This window comes from Chelonia mydas, chromosome 7 (genome assembly GCF_015237465.2).
Source record: "Chelonia mydas isolate rCheMyd1 chromosome 7, rCheMyd1.pri.v2, whole genome shotgun sequence".
Classification (NCBI taxonomy): Eukaryota; Metazoa; Chordata; order Testudines; family Cheloniidae; genus Chelonia; species Chelonia mydas.
Window position 1 is genome coordinate 42,641,563 of NC_057853.1, and position 25,500 is coordinate 42,667,062.

Here is a 25,500-nt window from a genome sequence, read left to right on the forward strand (position 1 = left end):
TGTGCAAGCTGCTGTACAAACATGCACAGCGACACAGCCCTTGCCCCAGTGTACCTCCCCCCCCCCCCCCCCCCCGCAATGTAAATAATAACCTTGCTGTGTTGTTGAAGCTGCAGACTGCGTTCTGGTGACAATACTGAGATGCAGTCGGGCCACAGTTCTGAGAACTTCTGTCGCAGAATTCCCCGGTATAGCCATCCTTACATGAACGGGACTGGCACGTTCCCCCGCTGCCTGGCCTGTTATCACAAATTCCATGGATACAACCACAATCTGTCAAACGCACGGAGAAGAATCAGTTGCCTGGTGAGTTGGCAAACTCCTGCAGAGAGAGCACTTTTTAGATTTTCCAATTTCTCTTGCAATCTCTTCTCAAACCAAATGACTGTCAGATTAGTTCTCAATTCTTAGAAGTCACCTGGGAGACATTTCTGCTTTTCCTGAAAATATGCCTAATGGAGCAGATCCTCAGCTGGCATAAGTCAATGCAGCTCCATTGTTTTCAATGCAGTCATGCTAATTTACACCAACCAAGGATCTGGCAAGATGTTATTATGAGTAAAACCGGGGTGGGGGGGCCTTTACGCTAATGGAAATGGATGTTCAAAGCCATCTCATTCAAAACCATCAGGGTTAGACCCTATCTGGGGCTGGTAAGCAAGGATGACAGCATTTTATCTTCAGGCACTGGATTCCAGGCCCTCAGAGCACTTAGAGATGGGAAAGATGTATTGGGTCATTCCCTCCTGACAGAGATGGATCCAAACACTTTCAAACACTGCTGGGGGGGTTCCAAAATCTGGATCTCAATTTTTCAGTTGAGCCCAACTCCATCTGCCAGACATTGATCCGTGCTTTGCCTACTCCAGCATGAAATGACCCAAATGAAGGGCCTACCTTGTGAAACTACTCCATAGAGCTCCCTCTTAGGAAAGGTTCCATGCCTACATTCTCACGCCCACTTTGCTCAGTTTACTGCCTGTTACCCATCAGGGTTGCTTTCTTGAGGAATTACAGACCTTCATCACAGTTCTCCCCATGCTTGTTTGGGTTTGAGCAGATGTGGCAGGCTATTCCTTTGAAACCCTCAAAGCAGAGACAGTTGCCATTCCCTTGAAGCCCATCACTACACTAGAAGGAAAGCAAAAAGAAAACTGAAGTGAGCAAGGTGGAGGGAAAATATGTGTGACAGAGACATTAATGTCTAAAGGGAAACCTCGCAGGCTCCAGAAAAGCGTGGAGGATTGTGAACCATCTTAGGAGCAAGAAAAAAACACACAGGCTAACATGCTCCTGGTGATCAGAAGCAAAGAAGCTGGATGTTAAAATGGTAGTTAAATTGAGACAGCAGCTGAAAGTTCAGATGTTTATTTATCCAGGGTCTGCAAACCTGGGCTGGAAATCTCATGTGAACACACACTCGTGATTTTTTGGAGCTTCTGCTTTTGGTCCCAGCTGCAGGCAGGAAGCACATGCAAAGTGGAAGAGAAAAACAGACCAAACTTTTTCAAGTATCAGAAACGATTCAGCTCAAGTTTTGGATGAAGTTTCAAGTGCTTTTACTTTATGTAAACCGGGTGACCTGTGTCCAGTGGGAATGAGATGAGTGTGTAGTGATGACGTGAATTATTTCCCGTACATTCAGAACAAAAACAAAAAAAGTTTCTTGTGGTAATCGAAAATCCTGCATAGCAGTCAGTTCCTACAGAGCTAGCGCCAAATGCCTTGTAATATTTTGTATTTGAGCCCCAGACAGAGTTACAGAGACAGAAAACACTCTGACAAATACCATTTGGAATTGCAGCAGATGAGCACACATTGTTCTTCCCATGGGGTTTGGCTCTGAGGGTTATTTTGTTTAGAAGGATCAGCCCTGAACATATATTAATCCATAGCCTTGATCGAGTCTTCTTCCACAAGAGAGAAAAGTTAACCCTGCCTATTGTACGTCACACTGTGATACCTGTTATGCATACAGATTTACACTATTACTGTGAAAAAAGACACTCCATGAATGAAACATTATAGTGAGATTTGAAAGCACAACAGCCTGGAAATGTTAACTTTAGTTCCAACAGCAGCCATAACTTGCCTTGCAAATACAACATGCAGTACTTCACTTCTGCGCAGGGCATTGACAACTTGTATACAGTCATATATGCATGTAATATACGAGTGGTACGAGTGGTAGCTATTGGACACATTTTGTTCCGAGTTACATTGGTATAAATCCTAGAAGAGGCATTAATCTCAGTACCAGATATTGTGGTGCACGTAGCTATGATTTTGTTTTCTAGCTCCAGGAGACAGAAAGAAATGACTTGCTCCCCATCTGTAAGACTGTCTGTCTTTAATTTTCTCACAAGCCTGCTCCCTGGCCAGACAGGCAGACCTCTCACATTTAAAGGTGTAGTATAGAGAAATCAATGGCTATGTACAGCACAGACACTGTCCTTACTTTCTCTAGACTCTAAATGATGCCTCGTCAGGAGAAAAAGAGGCAGAGAAAGAAAGAAGCAAAGACAAGATGTATCCACTCTTTAAGATGGAGAGCAAGAGTAACAGAATTGAGATTATGTCCTTCCCATCCTTTGTCTATACCCAAGCTTTGTGTGTTCTGTTTCTTCGGCCTTTGCAAAGTTGAGCACAAGACCCTGATAATTTCCACGTTTGGTGCAAAGAATGTGAATTCCTAGTAAACACTGCCAATTAGATGCACATGACCAAACTCCCCAGCTTCCCACTAGGAGTTTGAAAAGGCTAGTATAATCCAACCATGGGTCCAACATAGTGGGTTCTGGTGCACTTACATTCCCTCTGCCGTAGCATGGATTGGAGAATCCACCAGGGCATGGAGTGCAGTCAGGACCAAAGAATCCTTTGCAGCACCCAGGTTTCTGAAAAAGACATAACATTGGTACACCGTGTGGAGAAGCTTAGTGTATTAAACACCATACAACACGTATTTGATCTGAACTCAGATCTCTTTCTCTTGTTCCTCTCAGTGCTCAGACTACAAGTCTGCCGTTCTCCATTTGCAAGTGTTAAATTCAGTTCGTCCAGTGGCGGTGAATTAATCAAAAGGACTATTTGACCTGGATTCTGAACTATGCCTCCAATATCCCCCACACCTCAATTTTCCCCCCAGCAATACCCTCTTACCGCACCCAACCAGGGTTCCCCCCGCCCCAGCAAAACCTACTTCCCTCCCCTCCTGCCCATGTGCTGGATTTTGGGGCCCTGTGGTTTTGACTGTTCTGGGCCATGTCTGCCCTTTGTCCATCCCTGCCAAAAGCTGCATCATTTAGGAAGGCGAGTGCTCCTGCTGGGTCGCTTCAGAGAGCTGATATGCTTTGCTAACAGAAGCACAACAAATAGAAGGCAAACATTTCACAAGGCGCGCACAGGTCAGTGTGTACTCTTGGCTCCCTGACGACTGATCACTTGTAAGCAGCTTGACATCTCTAGCCAGGACGAGGCTGTTTCCCAAAACACCTGATAGAGTTTCAGCAACAGGATACGATCACTCTGCAAGCTTAACGTGCACTCTCTAACTGCACTCTGTTTCCTTTGAGAGACGTGTGGGGCTCTGTGATAGAAGAGGAGCTGTCATAAACATCATGCTCTCTGTTACGATGTTTCCTCCACCTCAGCCTGTCACATTCAAGGTGGCTCGTGTAGATTTAGCCACGCAGCTTCCATCAGCACTTAATGGCGGAGTCATACAGATCAATCCTCAAGTATTTTGCTGAATATTTACCCCTAGGAGGGAACTTCCCCAGTTAGTGCAGTCCACCCCCAGTCCAGTGGCAGGACACAGGATATAGACACTTTGAGTGGGAGGTGTGATTCTCAGCTCAAGGAGACATACTTGCACTAGATCTGATTGAGTTAGCATGCTAAAAATAGCATAGCCACAGCAGCGTGAGCAGTAGAAGCTAGCTGCCCTGAGTACGTATCTATGGCTTCAGCTGTGTGTGCATTGGGGGCAGCTAGCCCTTCCCACTGCTTGTGTGGCTGCAGCTGTACACAATTTTTAGCATGTTAACTGGATCAGTGCTAGTGCGGTTGTGCCTCCTTGAGCAGGGAATCACACCCCTGGCATGAAGTATATCCACACCTTTAGGGTATGTCTATCCTGCAGTTGGGAGATGTGACAGAAGCAGGTTTAGACATATCTGAGCTAGCTTTGTCATGCACGAGCCAGCGACAAAAGCAGTGAAGCCACGGTAGCATGGGAGGTAGCCACCGACCTGAGTATGTACCCAGGGGTCTGGGTGGTTGGAGCTAGCTGTGCCACCACCAGTGCTTCACGGCTATTGTTACTCACGTTAGATTAGCTCAAAGCTAGCTTGGGTATGTCTACACCTGCTGCAATCACACCTCCCGACGGCAGGGTAAACATACCCTTAGTGTGGGAGCACTTCCCCGCCCCCCCAGCCACTTGTACCCCAGTTGGGAACCAACCGGTTCAAGGCAAAACACTCTCCTCTAGCTAAGCCAGGAGAAGCCAAGTTAAGCTCTCTTGAATTGAAATGTGCCCTTGCATATGATACGTCACACTTACCAGAATGGTTTGATTGCAGTACCTGGCACAGCCCTTTTTCAGGACGTTGAAGCCTAATGGATCATGGACATAGACACATTCACTTGGATAGTTCCCCTGAGCCTTCAGAAATGAAACAAGTCATCAGCACAACAGCTATGTTCATGCTTTTCCCCTCCCCCTTGCTGCAAAGCGTAACTGTATATCATTGAGCTGAGGAAGTTCATGAGAGTGTCAAGGTGAACTAGATATCATTATGGAGAGCCTATTGTACTGGAAGGCATACAACTGCTTCCTCTGCCTCACAAGAGTCCATAAATCAGACCCTAGTGATGGCCATCTGTTCTGATCACACAGCTTGTGCTAGGGCAGAACACTGCAGTTACTTAAAAACTGGGTCACAAACAAGTCTCTCTATTGTTTGGTTAACAAGCCAACAATGCACATGATGGGAGCAAGTTAACTTGCTACCAGTCCCATAAAGAGAAAGAGTTGAGAGGTGGAAATAATTGCTGGGGTAACTCTAGTGACTTCAGAGGAGTTGTTCTGGGGATGAACTTGGCCCCACAATGCCTCTAACTTCACCAGTTACTGTTAGAGTGCAAACTCAGGGCCAAGGTTTTCAGAAGTGACTAGCGAGTTTGGGTGGCCCCATTTTTAGATGTCCAAGTTGAGATACCTAAAAGGGGCTTTTCTGAAAATCAGACCCCTTTGAGGTCTCAGAATTTGGGCACCTAAATATGGAGCCACCGAAAATCACTCACTAGTTTTGAAAATCTTAGCCAGGCACTTTAAATCTTGGGAGCAAAACCTGCCCACAGCAGCATGACCGTTTCTGATGGTCTTTGTCCACAGCTGGGAAGCAGGGGATGCTGCTGTCTCACAGCAGGAGTAAGACGATAGCTGCTGGAGACTGTGGGTAACATTTTCTTCAATTTTATTTTTTAAAAAGTTCTAACAGTTCAAAACCGAAACGGAAACGTTTTGTTTCAGGTTGAAAAAAAATGTTTTGTTCGACTCAAAACAAATGTTTTTCAACTTTTCAGTATGGCTGGCGCCCTAAAAAATCAGGACAAGAGTTGTGCAAATAATTAAGTCCCCAAGTCATTTTTTAAAAGAAATAGGGTCTTTAGAATATCTCACCCTATATTTTTTTCTTGTTTTCTTAGCATGCCCAGTCTGAGATTGGTTTTACACTCTTAACTCATGCAAAATATACCCTAGTGGGAGTTGGACTGAGTAAGGACTACAGGATTTGTCTCTCTGCTAGGAGCAAAACAATTCGCATAGCTGGGACTAGGTAGAAATCAGAATGAATTTGTGCCTCAGCACACTGGAATCAACAGCATATCTGATGGGACCGAACTCCACCTTGAACAACAAAAGAAGAGCTGACCTCACCTGGCAGGAACACCCATCAGCGATACCCAATCAGCAACCACTTCCAACCTGCTTCAGACAACCTCTAGCCACTCTGCCTGTCAGAGCCATGTGCGGACTCACCTCAGCCTGGCAAACTCAACATGTACCAGTCAGGCTGCCTGAACCAAAAGTGAGCTATGTCGCACCCACCAAGAATCGGGCTAGACAAGTGACTAGACAAGGCACAACAGGTTTGCTGCATCTTTCCAGTGACCAAGATACAACATGTGCATATTCCCACTAGAGCAGTGGTTTTCAAACTTTTTTTCTGGTGACCCAATTGAAGAGATGCCCATGATCCAATGGAGCTGGGGATGAGGGGTTTGGGATGTGGGAGGAGGCTCAGGGCTGGGGCAGAGGGTTGGGGTGAAGAGGTGAGGGCTGCAGGGTAGGGCCGGGAATGAGGGGTTCAGGGTGTGGGAGGGGGCTCTGGGCTAGGACAGGTGTTTGGGGTGTGGGAGGAGGTCAGGGTTCTGGGCTAGGACTGGGGATGAGGGGTTTGGGATGCAGGAGGGGGCTCAGGGCTGGGGCAGGAGATTGGGGCATGGGCTTACCTCCGGCGGCTCCCGGTCAGCAGCACAGGCGGGGTGCAGAGGCAGGAGCTGCACTGCGCCCCGGAAGCAGCCAGCAAGTCCGGCTCCTAGGTGGAGGCCCGCAGTCATCGCCCGGCCAATGGGAGTGTGTTGCCAGTGCTTGGGGCGGGGGCAGTGCGCAGAGCCCCGTGGCCCCCCTGCCTATGAGCTGGACCTGCTGCTGGCTGCTTCAGGGGCGCAGTGCGGTATCAGAACAGGTAGGGACTACTAGTTTTTACTGGCCGGCTATCAGGGATCCTGGGTGCTGAGCAAGGCAAACCAGTGCCTTGCATTCCGTGACCCAGTACTGGGTCGCAACCCAAACTTTGAAAACCACTACACTAGAGGAACAGCAACATGGTTTTGGTAGAATCAAGGTTGGTGATTCCTTTGAGTGGCAGTTGATTAGCACGTTGAAAAGGGCAGGAGGACAAAGGCTGGGCTGATCTGGGCAAAGATCCAACTGGTAGGGAAAGGCGTTCTCTCTGGTGGAGTCAGGGTGTTAAAAGTCTAGTTTCACTTAACACACACAATGCTTCATGTCACTCCAGTGATCAGGTTCTGCACACTTCAGAACCAGAGGCAGCATAGACCAGTGGATTAAGCCCTGGACTAGGACCCAGGAGGCCTGGGTTACACTCCTGGCTTTGTCACTGACCTGCTGTGTGACATTGAGCAAGTCACTTCCCCTCACTGTGCCTCAGTTTCCACTCCCACCCGTTGTCTGTCTTGTCTATTTAGATTGTAAGCTCTTTGAGTTATCAGCACTCTTACTATGCATCTGTACAGTGTCTAGCACAATGGGTGCTATTATAATACAAATAAACAAGGTATTTACCATTTCTATGCTGTGAGGAGGGCAAACGCTGGTGTTCAAGGCCCCACAATCAACACAAGAGCCCTGTTATAAAACCAAGAGAAGAAAAGTCCTTCCCATAAAAGTATTTACATTTATACACACTCAGACATAACCCCATTTTATGCTCATGCATGAAGAACAACACAGAAATATTGCTTTTGACACCCTTTTTTTTTGCCATAATAAGAAATATGACCAAAGAAGTTTTAAGAAGTAAAGATTCAGGAACAAGGTGAGTTTTTCATTTAAAGAAAAAAAGTTTCCCAGATAATTTCTGTGGGTATTGCTCACATCTCAAAGTGCTGGGAGTTACGCAGGTACATCTCTCTGAGATGAGGACAAACCACTCGGGCCTTTGGCTAATAGATATTGTTTGTAGCTGTGTTGGAAGCTGTGTTTTACAGTTAATGCTTTAGGTCTCACAACACCCAGAAATACTGTGGACTCTTACGTCACTTCTGGGCTGTTACTGGGGCCTCAATCCAGCACAGAGATGGACACAGGTGGACTTCAAACCTGTAACGGGCCCCACTGGCTTCAGTGGAGCTCTGTGAAGGAACCAGCTCTGGCCCAAATGTGGGACAGTGTGTGTGAAAAACACCCAGAATAAGGGGCACAAAAAACCTATTCATGCAGGAAATTTAATCTTTTGTGAAACTCCTTCCTTCAGTTTTCAGAGTAGCAGCCGTGTTAGTCTGTATTCGCAAAAAGAAAAGGAGTACTTGTGGCACCTTAGAGACTAACAAATTTATTTGAGCATAAGCTTTCGTGAGCTACAGCATCCGATGAAGTGAGCTGTAGCTCACGAAAGCTTAGGCTCAAATAAATTTGTTAGTCTCTAAGGTGCCACAAGTACTCCTTTCCTTCCTTCAGTGTAAAAGACTCTTTCTGTAGCCCCAGTGCAGAGAGTCTTCATTTCAGATGTAAATAATTTTCAACAATAGAAGTGACAGGGCACCAAATTTGTGTGGAACGTAGGGAATTTGGGACTAAAATGAAGGCTGCTGGAGAGGTTTGCTGTGTGGGAGGAGGGGGATGCATGCCTTTCATTATAGGATCAGCATTCCATACAGCACTTGCTACATCTCTATGTGCTCCTGCTGTGACTTCAATGGGACAGCAGCCAGCCTCTTTGAAAAAGTGCCATCAGAAGGCATTGCAAAGCCACAGGGCATTTCAAAAGATTTAGTTTACATAAAGAAATAAAAATGATTCGGCTTCCCAGTCCAAACTAATAGGAGACACAAGTTCAGAGCCAGGTGATCAGGCATTATCAAACTGGTTGGCAGCTCTGGTATAAACAGGAAGGATTGCATGTCAAACAATTCCCAAATAGCAGCCCTCTGAAGAACTAAACTCCTTTCTGAATCATGGATATCTTGGGTAGGAGGGAAAAAGTGCTGCTCTAAGTCTTTTGTCAAAAACAAATTCCTAAGAGAAAACAGCTGACTTCCCAGCAAAGTCGTGTGGAAGCGTTAGCAGAAGAAATACTCACAGCACGTACACTGGCTAGCTCTGGAGGCAGTCTAGCACCAGGGTTCACAATGGGGGTGAATTTAATTCGCAGTGTGAGAATACACAGACATACCTTCTGTGCTCCATTAGAATCTATCTGAGGTTTGTCTGTAGCACCCACTGGGGGAAAGAATGGAAAAACTTGACTTACTGCTATGATTTTGTGCTGTTCTTCATTGCACCTCTGTGGCAGAATGGGGATTATCGAAGGGGGAATGAAGATGCCATCCAAGGTATGAATGATTCCATTTGACGCCACAATGTCCCTCTTGATCAAGGGAATGCCAGAATCATCCAACAGAATTCTCCCCTGTCCCAAAAAACCCCCAAAACAAAACAAAATCAATACCCTAAGTCATTCCCACTCTTAAACAACGTAAGGAGACATGCTGGTAAATTACAATACGCAGTCTCCTCAATATCAGCCACACAATATCCATCTTTCCTAGTGGAAGACAGGAGAGGCGAATGCATAGTAGATTTAAATAAATCTACTTTACTAAGCAGAGGACTTAGCATAGTTTGCCTGAGTCATAAAGTCCTGTTCCAGAACCAAACTTTTTCAAAGCTTTGAGTGTTTATATTTCGACTCTGGTTTCAGCCCATCTCTAGCATGTGGTGCTTACATCCTCACTGATATTGACAGTCAGTATCTGGTTTGCCATGGTTATAATCTGTGGCATCGTTGTCAGTTTCTCCACAGTCACCTGAAATATATATACAAAAAGGAGACAATGCTATGAAAAACAAACTGGAGGAGGAGAGAGAGTTGTATGTATTTCAGAATCACTACAAATTCTCTCCCTAAACCAGCTTTGAAGAGTTGACTTTAATATTTAAACTTTCCTCTGCAAAATACACACATGACTAAGGCTACAGTTTAGTCATGGGTATTTTTAGTAAAAGTCATTGACAGGTCACGGGCAATAAACAAAAAATCATGGCCTGTGACCTGTCCATGACAAACTATAAATACCTCTGACTAAACCTTGGGGCGGAGGGTGCGGGGGGGCACCTTTGTGGGTGCTGCTGGGGGGGGGGGGGGTTGCGCTTGGGCTAGACTCAACCTTTCTGGACTACTGTACCCCTTTCAGGAGTCTGATTTGTCTTGAGTACCCCAAGTTTCACCTCACTTAAAAATTACTTGCTTACAAAATCAAACATAAAAATACAAAAGTGTCACAGCACACTTACTGAAAAATTGCTGACTTTCTCATTTTTACCTTATAATTATAAATCAACTGGAATATAAATATTGTACTTACATTTCAGTGTATAGTATATAGAGCAGTATAAACCAGTCATTGTCTGTATGAAATTTTAGTTTGTAGTGACTTTGCTAGTGATTTTTATGTAGCCTGTTGTAAAACTAGGCAAATATCTAGATGAGCTGATGTACCGCCGGAAGACCGCTGAGTACCCCCTGGAGTATACATACCGCTGGTTGAGAACCACTGGTCTAGAGCATGTTTGCAAACATAACAACAATGGTCTTCCCTGAACAGAGAGACCAGGCTACTGTAGCACAAATCATGTTGGAAAATGGTTGTAGTTTTCACAGTTCTGTTCTTAACGTGGACAGGTTTATAAAAAGTAGAGAATAAAGGGAGGTAGCTAAGAACCTCATGTTAACAGCTCACCTATGATACAAATCAACACTTTTTGTGTCTGCAAGATCAGACAACTAAAAGTAAACTCATATCAAGGAATTAAGTACTAATCAAAAGCCAGTGAAGTCAATGGAAATTCTCCCATTGACTTGTTTGTGCTTTGGACCAGGCCTTATCTGAGCTGATGAAATATGGGTGTTAGTTGTGCTGGACAAAAAAAACAACAGCAGCAAAACACAAAAGGGGGTCCCATTTGTATGTTCTCACCAGGTGAAATTCACCCCTGTGCAGAGCAGTAGCACAAAGTCTGTGCACCATGTAAGCTCTATATTGGAACTAAATACAGCCTTTTCACTAAATCTGGTCCTCCTTCTTGCTAACCTGAAAGGTAACACTATAACTAATACACATTTATTTAAGCAATTATACTGTTACTTAGAATCTTAATTTATACATTTATTATGTCAGAAAGTGATGAATTTCCTATCTTCTAGATGGTTAATTTTTGCTTGTGATTTGTCTCAGGCTGCATTTGGATGGAAATTGGAATTAATTTAAAAATCCATAAAACCAGCATTTTAAAATTGTTTTTTATTAGTTAAACAAACTCTCCTAAATGTGCTGGATACATCAGAAAAATAAATTTATGAGAATGTTTTGGTCTTAAAACTAAGTTAGCTAGTGAATTGAACTGATTATTTCTGGACATCATGTCCTGCATGTTTTTAGAACCAGTAGATCTAATCTTCTCCCATGTTGTTTTACTCATAGATTGGAAGTGGAAAAGAAGCTTTTTCAAGTCCCAATCAGTTCCCTCAACTGACATTTAGAAAAATGTAAATACCAGCATTTGCTCCATTGTAAAGACTGAAAATGATATAGATGCTTAATACAATACATGACACTGTGACATACTTATAAAGCCTGAGCCAGCGTAAAAAATTAAAGATGGCTACCCACTGATTCTAAATATAATTTAAAAAACAGCTCCCTTTAACCCATTACAATTTGAGGAGGGCTTATTAATGTAGCATTTTTTATTATTTTAATTATTTTAAAAGATTATAGTAAATTTAGGCCTTAATATAGGTAGCAATAATTTCAAATTTAGTTTTAAAACAGGTCGGTTTTTTAAAAAGAAGAATGAATATATTTATTCTTTAATTTTTTTTTATTTAATATTTAAATGAAATCAGATATTTTGAGCCTGGATGACTGGATGGTTCAAACACTGGTTGCCAATATCCATTATTCAGAACGGTCAAAAAGTTACCAGAGACTGGCAGTCATTCAGTGGCCTATGTGCAATGAGTTTGGTGGATCTCAGTCCAGTTTCTAGTGGGTAGGTGTCGACAGCACAAAAGCCATTAACAAAACTGGTATTAACTGGTTCCTTTGTTGGCAATCTCAGCAAATATGCCTAATCTATAAACTAAGTGGGCATGGAGGCTGAACTCCCTCCAGGTCGAGACTGAGACACGTTGGAGTGGACTCGCCACTATCTGTGCTCTACCATTTATGTGGACAGAGGGCTCCAGGACTGGCAATCTGACACCTTTCACAAGTCCCACATTATATGTAAAAACATCTAGAACAGAAGGGAAAAAAAAGCCTGGATCTTTTTGGAAATATTAGACTACACAAGGGAATGCATTACACGACAGTATGAATCCACTGATTTCAATGCATTTAACACCACGGGTGAATTTGGTCCAAAAGGGACAAACATGTTGCTCTTAACATTGCCTCATTTATAAATCTTAATGGCAAACTTTGGAAACTCCTAATTAACCTTTTGAAAATAAAGGAAAAAACCAAGCATTTCGTCTCTCATAGGTTTTGTGGAGTAATATTTTCATTTTAATGATAAAATGTTAAAGAAAACACACACACACACCCCACCCGCCCACCCAAGAAACTAAGGGCTTTATCATTAGGGCCCTGATACAGCCAAGCACTTAGACACGATTAACTTCAAGCATGTGAGTAGACCCATTGAAGTCAGTGGGATGACTCACATGCTTAAATGCTTTGCTGTCTCAGGGCCTCTGTCACATCTCTCTCACTCTTCCTCTGTGGGAAGCCTAAGCAACGAAGAGGTAGCTAGAGGGACACTGAAGAACTGAACACAAGTCAGTGTTTAATTATATGCTGGCCCAAAGGACTCCAATACACTGGAAACTAAGATGCCTTACCGCTGCTGCAGTGTAGATATGATGTTTCACAAGCTCCTGAAGCTTATTTATCCCCTAGGGAGGGAAATGGAGATAATGACGACAATAAATAGATGCTCTCTCTTGGCATTTGGCACAAAGAAGAGGGAACTGAAATGAAGCATTCTGGTAATCAGTGAATTTGAAATGTATGTGGATTTTTACAGTATCTTTACTTGAAAGGTAATTTTTTAAAAATCTGCATTTAACAATATAACCAAACTTGTGATACGTTTGCCATTGCTGGTCACATCAGCATGAAAAACAGAGCTTCCTTCTGGAGTATTACAGGAACTGGGACATACTTTGCTCAAATATGGAAAGAGCAACTTCCAGCTGAGATAAGCTCATCACACACATTTGTGTCTTTACATTAAATTCTGAGTTTGCCAGTACCATTTTGATCTCCTAACTGATCATACTCCCTTTGACACAAGCCCATCTCATGAAACCTAATGCCACAAGAGGAATTCATCCAAAACACTGATGAAATCTCACCTCTGTAAAAAGATAAATAAGCCTCCCATCTCTTAACTTATCCACTCCATTGTTGCTTGGCACAAACACAGTGAAGGGTCCTGGTCCATCCAGTATTGAAGGCAGGCCACAGTTCTGCAAATATTAAACAGCAGTGGAATGAAACTTTTTAGTCTAAAACAAGGATGAGTTAGCGAAAGATGGGCTGTAAGAAAGGGAGAAAATTCAGAGAGGCCCTGTAGTCCACTAGGGACTTTGCTACTGCTAATAAACGTATACTGAAAATGGTCAAGTTCTGCTGTGATGGGCAGCAGCATAAAGTCCTAATATAGACAGACAGGAACCTGTCCTAGCAAAACAGCTGAGCCAAAAAAGCTATTGGCAGAAAACAGTCATAACAGTTTAAACAGAGCTCCTATAAGCAACTGGTATTTTACTAGTGCTTTCCCATTGCAGGTTTTACACAAACAAGAATACATATACATAGACTAACCCCTCTATCTGAATACAACTAGAGTGAGAAAAATAGAATCAAAGCTATATTCCAAGATGTGTTTAATACATTTTGCAAATGAACAGTAACTGATGGAATGGTCCCCTGAAAACAGGAATGCTGCAAAACATTTCAGAGTGTAACACTACAGGGGGGTTGGACAGCTCAGGGGACCAACAACAGGATATGGAACATTTCCCTTGGGCCACCAGGTCAAACCTGGCTCAGGGACAGGGGCCTCAGGGGATTATCATCTTAAGGCTATTTGTGTTTAAGTGTCTGTATGAAAAGCAACAGTGGTTTCAATCCAATTCCTAGTGGGCAGGTATCCACAACACAATCAAGGCTTTCATTAGCAGTCACAGCAGAGAGGCCATGGACTGAATGAACCATGGAGAATCTACTCTCTTCTCTCTCCTAGATGTGGCCCCCTTTGGTTCAGGTGCGAAGTGCACTGGTGGGGAAGCCTGAACTGTAGCTGACTGTGCTGTACCTGTTCTATGGATAAAGAGAAGACTTTTGTCCCCAGGATGTCAATCCAGCACTTTTCACCTACACTAAGTTTTCTTATAAAGGAAGCAAAATAAAAGTGGTGACATTGCAAAAATGTCAACTACAGAAAGTCAAGCTACTGAAGCTATTTTTTTTAAATGCAGTTTTTCAGTGCAAACAGCTACCCCGTTTCCTGAGAGAATGCTACAGCTGTAACACAGCAAACGTTCACAGTCCCCCACACGGCACTGTCCTGAGGGGCAGACAAACACCCTCACCTCCAGGATAGTTTCAAATCGACTGAAGATCTCCATTGAAGCAAGGATCTCCCCAATGGTTTTCTGCAAGTAGAGATAAAAGGAAAGGGGAAAGAATGGATGGGATTCAAGTGAGGTCAGGGCAGGAACTAGAGCGCCCTTTGTTTCAAAACTTGCAAGTTGTGTGCTAGAGAAGTCATAGAATACCGTAGTTCCCATTGTATTTTTAAAAAATCTGCCATAACTGGTTGACTCAACAGCAACCTAGACTGATGTAGTTTAGATCTGAGATTCACTCTTACACACAACAAACCCAGTCTTCAGAGGCACCATGCACATTTGTAGCTCCCACTTTCAGTGCATGACTCTGCCTTTTGGAGACTGACCTTAGTGGGAGCTAACATGTGGTCATCAGTGCTGCAAAGATAGAACCACATGCTTTTCCCAGCTAAACCAAAATCAGCTCCGTTCTTGTACATAGGCAGGGAATGGCAGTGCACAAGAATCCTGCTCTCCTGTATTTTGAAAACAAGTTCCCTCTATACGACTTGCATATGAGAACAGAGCAGATAGACCCAGAGCAGGGGAAAAACATTACATGCATGCACACACCTGAAAACATGAAGAAAAACCAGTGCCCTTTGTTTTGGTAGGGCTGTCTATGCGGACATTTTTGTTGTGTTGATAACAGTTATAGTGCTTTTTTTAAAACACCAAAAAGTTCAAAGACTGAAAGGACAATGTGCAAGGAAAAAGATAACCCAGATTTGGTTTTGTGTTTGTACAGCACTTAACACAATGGGGTCCTGGGGCATGACTGTGGCTCCTATGCTCTACGGGAATACAGCTACTAAATAATAATTGATGGCATTCCAGAAAGTCAAAGCCTATACTGAAAGAGTGTCCCTTTCACAGGATTACTGCCCTGTGAAAGTTCCTGGAATTAGCACACTGGTCAGCAGAAAGTGCTGCACAACCAACAACCAGGGCTGATACAAACATGTTTCTAGAGATAACACCGCAGAAAATAACTCATGTCATCATTATTCTTCATGGCACAGTGTCACAATGGGAAGGAAGTGTCCAAAGGTGCATGGAAAAAGATCATCTGCTGAGAAAGCTCTCTGTGTCCTGCAGTCTCAGACAAAGCAGTGTCTTTCCACGCTCTGCAGCATACAGAATGGCACCACTTTTGAACCCTGCTGCTTGGGTGCAGGCTGGCCAGATCTACCAGCTGCAGTAAGGCAGTGCTTATCACAGTAGGACCATGACACTAGTTACCAGTATTATCATGGTCCTCCTGTGCCTTCTGCTCCTGACAGGGCAATAACTGACACTGCGCTCTCTCAGGACTCCTGGTTTCCATTCATGAGGGTGTGGGGATTAAAAAAAAAAAAACCCTCCTTTCGAAGCATGGTTCTTGCACCATCTCAGCTTTAATGGATACCCCCAATCCTTGGTCTCTCCAGGTTCCATCAAGCATGCTGCAGCAGCGGCTCCTGTGGTTGATGCCACAGTTTTATCTGAGGAGCTGGTAGGTGTATGTGCCAAGGAAAGCGTGCTGGGTCAGCCCTACTATCAGGTTAATTCATGCTAAGCAGCAGTGAGAGCTGTTAGCACAGAGCTACCACGCATTTATCCATGTGTCTAGGAACATATAACATGCTTATTCCATGAGGCAGCTGAGCACCTGTGTATGTAAGACTCAGTTCAGCTCTCACTGATTTCAGTGGGAGCTGGATCAGGCTACAAGGCTCTGTTTTTTACTACTGTACTCTTTAAACTCTGCTACAGTACACAAGAAAATGAAAAGAAGTAACTTAAGTGGCAATGCAGGGATATTCTTAAATATCAATGAAGGAGACAATGGACCCTGTATAAAGCCACAGGGCTCTACACAACCAATGTGACAGTGAGAGGAGCTGAAAGCAAGATATTTGTACATATTACTGCTTTCTAGTCTAGCCACTCTGTAAAATAGGATACTCACATTTTCTATGGGCATGATTCTGCACTGCCCTGCACCCTATGTGAATCATTTACATTAGTGCAAACTGAGTGTAGGTTGCTACCCAAACACTACCAAAGCAGAGTGGCAGCATTTTACATCTACTTGGCAAGGGTATAAATGGGTACACAAGGTGCAGGGCAGTGAAGAATTCAGTTCTTTGTCTATGAACACAATATAAACATACACAGGCATACGTGCAACAGCTGCAGCAAAAATACCACTCCCAGCTAGGGGAGAAAACGTCTGTGGCAGTACTAAGAATTGAACCCAGAACTCTAGAACCTCAGTCCAAAATCTTAACCTAAAGACAGCCCCTTCCCTACAAGAGTGGCTTCAAAATGCAAAAATCAAAATTTGTAATATTTCCTTTTTTGGGGGCACACTTTCAATGCTAACACCGCCATTTATATAATTCAGTCTCATGGGAAAGTGAAATGTGATGGGGACAATTGCCCCTTTTGAAAATAAAATCTTGGTTTTAATATTTGTTGAAAAACTTTCACTCATTTTGCATAACTTGGCTTCTATCTCATCCATTATTAGGGAACTTATACTGCTGAGGTTAAAATTCTCTAGTTATACAAAAGCCAGCACAACCCTCACTCCTGAGTCTGCAACCAGCTCTTGGAGTGATTGTTGCTACTTCTTAACGGTGCTCTGAAACCGAGTGAATTGGATTAGTCAGAAACAGAAAACAAAATATATAACATTATACATGAAACAAATGCCTCATTGATTTAAGATGATTAACCTTTGGACTAGATTTCTGTAAACGGTGTATCATCATATCCTTCAAAGGACAGAAGAGAAAGGAATGTTCAATGTACCTGTGGATTTCCAAGGCTGCGAAAGCTGGTTGTTTTCCTTAGAGTGTTAACAATATGTATAATTCCATTGGATGCTGGTATGTTCGACTGAATGACGGTATACAATACCCCTGGCTGGTCTTGATACCTAAAGCTCTTGCTGTAGGACTGGGATAATAATAAAGGATTATTTCATTATGAAAAATATATCAAAGGGATCTCTGAGTATATATCTGTAAAACTTCATTTGATTCAATTCCTGCTTCGGTGAAACAATATGGCCATGGCCATGAGCTTACCTGGGGTTACTAGGGAAAAGATGTATAAAGATCATACTAGGGACCGGTCCAAGCTGTGATACTTGGACACAATCTTTGAGTTGTGGGGTGTTTGGATCTGGAGGTCTGGTTAAGCCCCATTACCAAGATGGGATCAAGCCAGGAAGTTCAGAATTAGACTTGCCCCAGTTTAGAACTAGACTTCTGGTCAGGGCACAGCTCTACATCATACAAGGATGAGTTCAGCAGAAACATGCCGTAGCCTGGATCGAGCACACGTGAGGAGGGACTCTGTACTTGCTTGCATGTTGCTGGGCATGGGAGCAGCAAGATCTAGGGGCATCTTTGGAACATGAGACCTGGCTATCACCTTCATTTGCCCCAGATGCCAGAGAAAGGTCACTGAAATATGGCCAAAGCAATCAGTCTCATCTTACTACAAAATATTACTACTGGTGTATATTCTTCCTACAAACAATGCCTACAGATACCGCATTGAGTATAAAGTGCAACTTAACACTCCAGGGTCATTCAGAAATGTCATGTCCAACACCAAACAGGCACAGGCAAGTTCTCCTATGTTTTTCATTGTACATTTCTTGAATAGCTCCTCCCAGCTCTGAACTCCAGTTCACACCATTAAGAGCTTTGGACACAACTCAGGAAGGGCAAAGGAAGACTTTCCAGATCAACGACTGCTGAGTAAACAAAAAAAACTATCCTTGTAAAGCACAGCTCAGATTCCACAGCCCCCAACGCCGCTTTGCCCTTCTGTGAACCCTGCATATATCAAAGCCCAGAACCAAGGTCAAGGCTGGGAAATTGGGAGAGGAAACATACTGATGTCCCTTGGCCAGCTGTGCAAGTCCACATGGCAAAGGTGCAGGATGAAGAGAGGACAATGGATGGAGGGAAACATAAGCCAAACGTGGCCTCACCCTGCCTTCCCCCGCTAAAAAATCCCAGATACTAGAGCAGAATCATTAAAATCTATTTTGTGCAGTGAAAAAGGGTGACTGGAAGGGAAAATGTTCAGAATTTGTCAGCTACTAGCCCACAGAACAAGCATTCTGAAGGCAGACTTACTGTTTTTACCAGCAGGGACACATGTATTCTGTACACTGTTGATAACAGGGGAAGGCGTCTCTTTTACCAGATATGCAGATTATTTAAAAAAAACATTGACTATTTTCAAGATTAGGGGCCAGATTCTGACCCTTCCACCTGCCTCTTTATGCCACCCTCGCAGTGCACAGGGGCAATAAAAGACAGCTGCCTGTGAGGGAATATGCACACCTGGTGTATGTTCTGCTTGCAGACTCCTGCAAAGGGGCACGCTTGGAGCCAGGCCCAGGATGGTGAGAGACAAGAGAAATTCTGGGCTGCACAACAGCCCATAGGCAGCAGGTCAGGCTACTGGGAGTACTGTCAGCCTCTGGGGTTGCTCTAACTGACGCTGAAAGACACCTTTCCCTCCCTGCCTAGCTAGACCTTCTGTACTGTGCCTCTCAGGAAGCACACCACAGAGTCTGGTGCAAGGGGTGTTGTTAGGATCTGCTATAATCCAGAACCAGGCAGGCTGTAGTTTCCCTATACTATATACAAAACTGGTGAGACCTCATCTCCTAGACAATACACTGTTCTAGGTATCTCAATTCAAGGACAATATAGATAGAGAAAAGCTTCAGAGAAAAGCAGCAAAAATTATCACAAAGGGGTTGGGGCAGACTTACAAGGAAAGATTAAGAGACTGTAATATGAAGATGTGGCTAAAAACAAATAAGGGGAATTACCTTTTCCAAGTATAAGTTTCTGAAGGAGAAGAGCTAAAGAGGCCAGAAAAAATTGTTTGGGGGTATATCTAGGAGTAACTGGATGAAACAGAGTATCCTAAGCAAAGGATAATTTATGCTGAATATTGGTCTCCGAGGGAAAGTAGGGGAAGGTTCATTGCTTGGGTTATTTAAAACTGGATGCATAGCATATAGAACAAACGGCAGGTACGGAACAATCAATCTTGTATTGACACGGAGATGTAATAGAAGACATAACAGGTCATCTACTCTGTGATTTGATTATTACATTATGGAACAAACGAAGTCCTAAACTGGTCAAAATGCGTCAGAATAAGGAAGAAAGGATTCTGGCATGAAAGTGTGTCAGGGATACAGCTTTACACCTTTGTCCCCGTACCATGTGACAACGGCAACCTGGTACCTAGTACAATGTTGTGATACCTTTATCTGATCATTAAACGTGAGCTGATGCCCAGACAACGTCCACAGCGTCTTGATCTTGACCATATCTTCCACCAAATGCTGACCAGGAATTATATGCATTTTGCATAAATGCTGGGCAGTTGTGTCCTTTATGGAAATAAATCAGAACACAGGGAGAACTGATATGCCTTCCAAAAAAAAAATAAAAAAGCTTGTACATAGTTTCTGCTGTCTTTCCAGTCTAATACACATAGAAAAATACTTTACATATACATTCCGGATCAGAAAGTGAAGTCATTTCCTAATTTACATTCAGATCAGTGGTCATCTACACAAACAGTTATTCCAGAATAGCTATACCTGACTAACTCCATGTGCAGATGCTTTTATTCCAAACCAGTGCCTTATCCTGAATTAGTTTAATCTACTTGCATCCACACATGGAGTTAATTGGGAATAGTTAATCCACTTTAAAATTCACACCCTAATTTACCCAAATTAACTTTCACATGTAGACAGGCCCTTAGAAGCCTTTTACAGCAGCAGTGGAGTATTTTCACAGGTTTATATATTTTAAGGTCAGAAGGTACCATTAGGATGATCTAGTCTGACTTTCTGCATAATATAGGCCATAGACTCTTACCCAGTGATTCCTGCAACAAGCCAATAACTTCTGGCTGAAGCTATTTGTTTGTGCATGAGCAAGAATAAGAGTCTGATCCAAAAGCAAGTGATTTTAAGGGGCTTATTTAGAGAGAAACCTATTGGATTTGGACAAGTTATAAGACTGCCCCTCCATCCAAATTCCACATCCAGTGTTTCACAAGGAAACTTCTGCTCACAAGGAAACTTCTGCTCACCAATACACAGTACAATGTGGCCCACAAAGTTTTATCAAGGACTTGCTAAGTACATTATATATTTTTTTTAAGTTTCCCTGATTGCATGATTATTTTTGTTATGCTGTATGTGTAGGAATTACATTTCTGACACAGTCCAACAAGCCAGTTTTGGAATATTTTTTAAAGGTACTTCATCCTTGTTTCTGAGTGTTCTAAGGTAACAAGCAGAAAGCTGGCTTAGTTTGTTTTAAATGTTTGCTGAATAACCTGCACGTGTACCTCCTGTCTGATCATGTTTGGCAGAGTTTTCCATTCTACAGGGGAAATGGCATACAAGTGTTTCCATCTGTTTTATGGTTGGTTTGGTTGCATTTGTGACAAATGTGAAAATGAATACAATTTCATAAAACATTTAAAATGGTAGCACGAAAGGGATTTGCACGGTCTACTACAGCACAGGACTGGGAATTAGGGACTGCTGAGCTCTCATCTTGGCTCTAAAACCCATTGCTTTGAGCAAGTCAACACCTTGGCTTCTCCGTCAGTAAAAGGAGCATCATACTAAGAGATGGCCCCAAGACGCAAAACCTGGACGTAGGTAACAAATACGGCAGAGTCTGGAGGAGCTTTGGATGCAGAGTTTTTGTTTAACCTCTTGTCTTAAAGGTTGGCATTCTGAATCCCTCAAAGTTTGGATCCCAGGTTCTGCTCTAGCCCATCTCTAGTCAATACTTAATATCACAAGGGCTGAGGAGTCATTCATATTTTTAGAAATGGTTTATGGTGGGATTTTAAAAAGCACTCAGTCACTGATGTTAATGGGAGGACAATTAGGCCACTGCTGAGTGCTTTTGATAATCCCGGCCTTAAAAAGTAAAAGGCATACAAAGTGCTGAGAATTATCACTGTCACAAGCAGAGGTTTTCAAACAGATTAGAGCAAGCAAGAGCTAACAGATTCATAATCATGTTCAGCGGTAAAAAAACGTCTATTAATAAAGAAAGGAGAAAAGAAAGAGGGAAAAGTTGAGATTTGCAAAGCAACGCAGGGGATTTAGCATCTCCCATTAAAATTAATCTCAGCTAGAGTCTGAATAGTATCTCAGTGGAATTGTTTCTAAACATAATGCATTCCAAAGTTTCTCTCTGACAGGTCAGCTACTCTTTAAAGACTACAGAACTCAAAGCATGAAGAAGTGAGGTTACTAAAAGGGGGTGACACTTACGTTGAAGTCAGTTCTTCCACTATACGGTTGAAGGCTTGGCACAAAGACTGTGAAAGGCCCATATTTTGTCAGTGCCAAAGAACACCCTGAAGCTGTTAAAAAACAAAACCCCAAAACAGTTACTAAGCATACAGAACAACATAAATTACCAGTTTTATTTTTCCTCTTGTTGGGGAAGGAGGGGTTAACACATCCCTGTGTCTTCAGCCTAAAATGAGTGACCAGAGTGAACTTATGGGGAACTGGATGGATCAGGGGATTGGTAGTGGGATATCACAATGCTAGCTTGGCAGTGAAAGTTATTAGTTAAGAGTTAAGTCTTTCTGTTACCTTCAGTGGGTTTTAGATCAAGGCCTAACCTTGCAGAACAGTTTCAACACTAAGTCTCAGTTTTCACATGCTTATAACTTTCTGATGTGTAGGGTTGAACTTTCATGGTCTCTGCACAAAGATGAGTCACTTCTGGATATAGTTAGACTTCATTGCATGAATTCTTTAAGGGCCTGATCCAAATCCCAGTGGCGTTGATGAGAGTTTTTCCGCTGACTTCAGTGGGCTTTGGATCAGAATCCAAGTGCACAACTGCACAAACTATTTAGGAAAGTTTGTACAAAAACGAGCTTTTGCCAGGTTGGGGCCTAAATGTGCAGCCTTCACATTGCATTAACACATTCTTCCCCTCCCCGCTATGCTTATAAGAAGCACCCAGGATTTTTTTCAGGGGAAAAGGCAATATACCACATTTATTGGAAATACAACAATTAGCATATGCATTTACTTACACACACACACAGATTTCCACCAGTCGATGTTATAGTTACCAGTTTAGAGTTCAGATTAATTTAGTGGCCAGCTACGTTGATGACAAGTAGGTAGGAGCTGGGTTTTGTCGGTTGCAATATGATGCTTTGGGGAAGTCTTGGCAGGATGAACCCAAAGTTTTATGGCAAGGCCCACTATTTATATAGTGATTTTTTTTTTATTGGGACCAATGAGTTTTGCACCATCATGCTGTAATTAATTGTTCTTTGATGAGTGCTTGTTTTTTTAAAATTGTTTTCTTTATTTTTTATTCAGTTTTTTAGGGAGTTATTCCATGCTGATTTTGATTACAGCTATTTTGCTTTTATTGAAAGGTGCCTGTTTTATTTTTAGACTAGTTAATTTGCCCTCTTTTGACATTTTAATATAATAGGGGCATGTTGCAATCTTTTGGCGCCCTTACATTTGTCCTTGTTTTTTGGTTTTTTTTTTGTTTGTTTTTTTTAAGAACATTTGGTCAGGTGATGGCCTTTACACTTATTTTTTTAACAAACATACATTTCTCATTCACACACAAAACAGAATTGATTTACACAGAGCATTTGAACAGGAACATCAAATTGCAATGCAAGAGAAAACAATCATTGCATTCTTTTACTTATTTTAAGATACTAAACCTACAACAAAGTGGTGACCCTAAAAGATCTGTTACTGCCTTGAAATCAGCTCAGACACAGATTCTGGCTGATGCATCTTTACCAATGGCCCATTAGGCCATTCCTTTTTGCTTTCGGAAAGCGTGGCTGGCAGGATATGATCAAATCATACACTAACACATTTAGTACATGCTACATTATTATTCTTTATTTTTTATTTTAAATTATACAAAATACAAACATAAAATCTTACTACTACACCCCCTATGCGTGCAGAGCTCTGACTTAGTTAAGGAGTGCCAAAGTGCACAAAAAGTGGAAGCCTTTCATCTCTACAGTGCCAGCTCAAATCCAGCCTACTGTCTGAGTGTTGTTTGGTGGCCTACGTGAAATCAAGGAGGTGGATCTCCATCAAGTCTTAGCAAACAAGTGTCCACAGCGCAAAACCTCTATCATTATTTGTACCATTTTTGGACATCTTAACAAAGAGCCCAAGGAATGAAAGAGTAATGAAGTATGAACAACCATCTAAGTAGTCCCTGCTGGTTGAGGCGTGTTGATGGACTGATGTGGTGAAGCTTATGCCACCAAGGTCTACGCTTCACCTGCTTTGTGGACAGAGGACCTCAGTCACTAGGGCTGTCAATCAGCACTAATACCTCTCACACAGGAATCATCTCTGTGGTTTGTTAACACGTGCAGAGCTGGGAAGAGCCCCATCATGCAGGAAGAGTTCAGATGTAGATTCCTTGACACTGCCTTATCTTTTCATATAACATTAGACATCTCAGTTTTCTTTCGAATCTTAACCATTCACTGGCAGCACCCAAGCCCCATCTTAGCTCCATTCCCCAAAATAATTCCGAAGAGCATTACCAAACATTTTGTTTGCACTGCTTAATTTCTTGTACCATCTTCCTCGAGTATTCAACTGAGAGATCTCACTCATGACATTTTTGTAGCAACTTCTCCCATCTCCAATCTCCCCATCTTTGCAGACACAGCTAAAGAGTAAGATATGAGTGAGAAATAATAGTCATTACAAAAATGGTTCTTGGTAGGCTTGATAAAGTCTGGATGTGATCCGTTCATACAGACTAGAGACTTTGACTACACACTAATCTGTTAAAACCTAAATAAATAGCAGGGAGGAACAACATAGGAAGTAGAGAGATTGATGAGACCCATCAGATCAAACCCCCCCCCCCCCCCGGTATGAAATAGAATTAGCAATCCAAAAACACAATGTTGCAATATTTTGTATCTGAAGATGCTACCTGGGAACTGCACATTAAACAAGATACCCATTATACTGAGAATATGAAATACTCCTTAAAAAAAAAAAAAGAAAAAAAAAGAGTATTTGACACCCATTAACCTACGACTTCCAAATGCCAGACAGAAAGGATGGGCTCTGCAGGATGTGCAGAAGGTTAATAAATCTAAGCTCTAGTGAACCAAGGGGGAAGCGGGGAGTGAATTCCAAAGCTGAACATCCTTCATGGACTGCGCCCTGCCTGCAGCTCCTTGTTTAAATCCAGGGGAGTGCTGCCACTGATCACAATCAGGACCGTAATACCTAGGGGAGAGGTGGTTTCTTACCCTGCGCAGAACCCAAACCATTAGGAATTTACAAGTGAAAACCAACAACTTAAACTCCACCCAGAAGCTTATAGGCAGCCAGTGCAAGTTAGAGAGCACTGACAGAAGGTGCTTTTGGTGAGGCTTTGACTGTATTAGGGCATTTAGTTTTCCAACAACAGTGCAGCTGCACTGGCGGTAACAATAGCGTATTAGTGTAGACAGGACTCGGGCCTTTTAACCACCGTGTCATGAACAGCAAGTTGATATACTGAAACTGATAAAATGAGCAAGTGGCCTCATTCTGCACCAGCTTCAGTTTTCAGATAGTCTCCAGGTGTCGTTCACACAGAGCGTGTGACAATAATTTCACCTCGGGGTGACAGATGCAGCAGTGGGCCACAGCTGCAATGTCCGTAGCCAAGAGATGAAGTCACACCCATCTCACCAGGTACACGTGGGATAAAACACTCTTGGCTACACCTGTCACCGGTGAATCTGAACGGCCACAGTCGGTCAGGACCTTAGTTTTACATCTCTTCCAAAAGCAGCAGCTGAGCTGCCCTTTGTACCATGCTGCAGCCCGGGGTTCAGGACTGACTCAGAAGAAAGAGCACCATCTAATGAACCACCCTCAGCACTTCCTGATGGCCCTGAGATTCCC

The 25,500-nt window shown here is 42.9% G+C and overlaps 1 protein-coding gene across 7 annotated transcripts in view; it reads right to left on the bottom strand.

Moving 5' to 3' along the window:
• STAB1 (stabilin 1) overlaps nt 1-25,500 on the bottom strand; it is a 98,648-nt gene that overhangs the window by 57,245 nt on the left and 15,903 nt on the right. For all 7 annotated transcript variants that reach the window (XR_006292503.1, XR_005226156.2, XM_043552237.1 and 4 more), the window contains 14 exons: nt 24,132-24,259; nt 21,838-21,929; nt 19,789-19,917; nt 17,295-17,441; nt 14,478-14,540; nt 13,236-13,349; nt 12,720-12,773; nt 9,541-9,621; nt 9,066-9,224; nt 7,379-7,441; nt 4,568-4,669; nt 2,811-2,897; nt 1,020-1,131; nt 93-273 (listed from right to left, as the gene is read on the bottom strand). Coding sequence is in view for 5 of the 7 variants with exons in the window: in XM_043552237.1 (XP_043408172.1) it covers nt 93-273; nt 1,020-1,131; nt 2,811-2,897; nt 4,568-4,669; nt 7,379-7,441; nt 9,066-9,224; nt 9,541-9,621; nt 12,720-12,773; nt 13,236-13,349; nt 14,478-14,540; nt 17,295-17,441; nt 19,789-19,917; nt 21,838-21,929; nt 24,132-24,259 (1,512 nt within the window). In the remaining 2 variants the exon portion in view is untranslated. The remainder of the gene's footprint in view (nt 1-92; nt 274-1,019; nt 1,132-2,810; nt 2,898-4,567; nt 4,670-7,378; nt 7,442-9,065; nt 9,225-9,540; nt 9,622-12,719; nt 12,774-13,235; nt 13,350-14,477; nt 14,541-17,294; nt 17,442-19,788; nt 19,918-21,837; nt 21,930-24,131; nt 24,260-25,500) is intronic.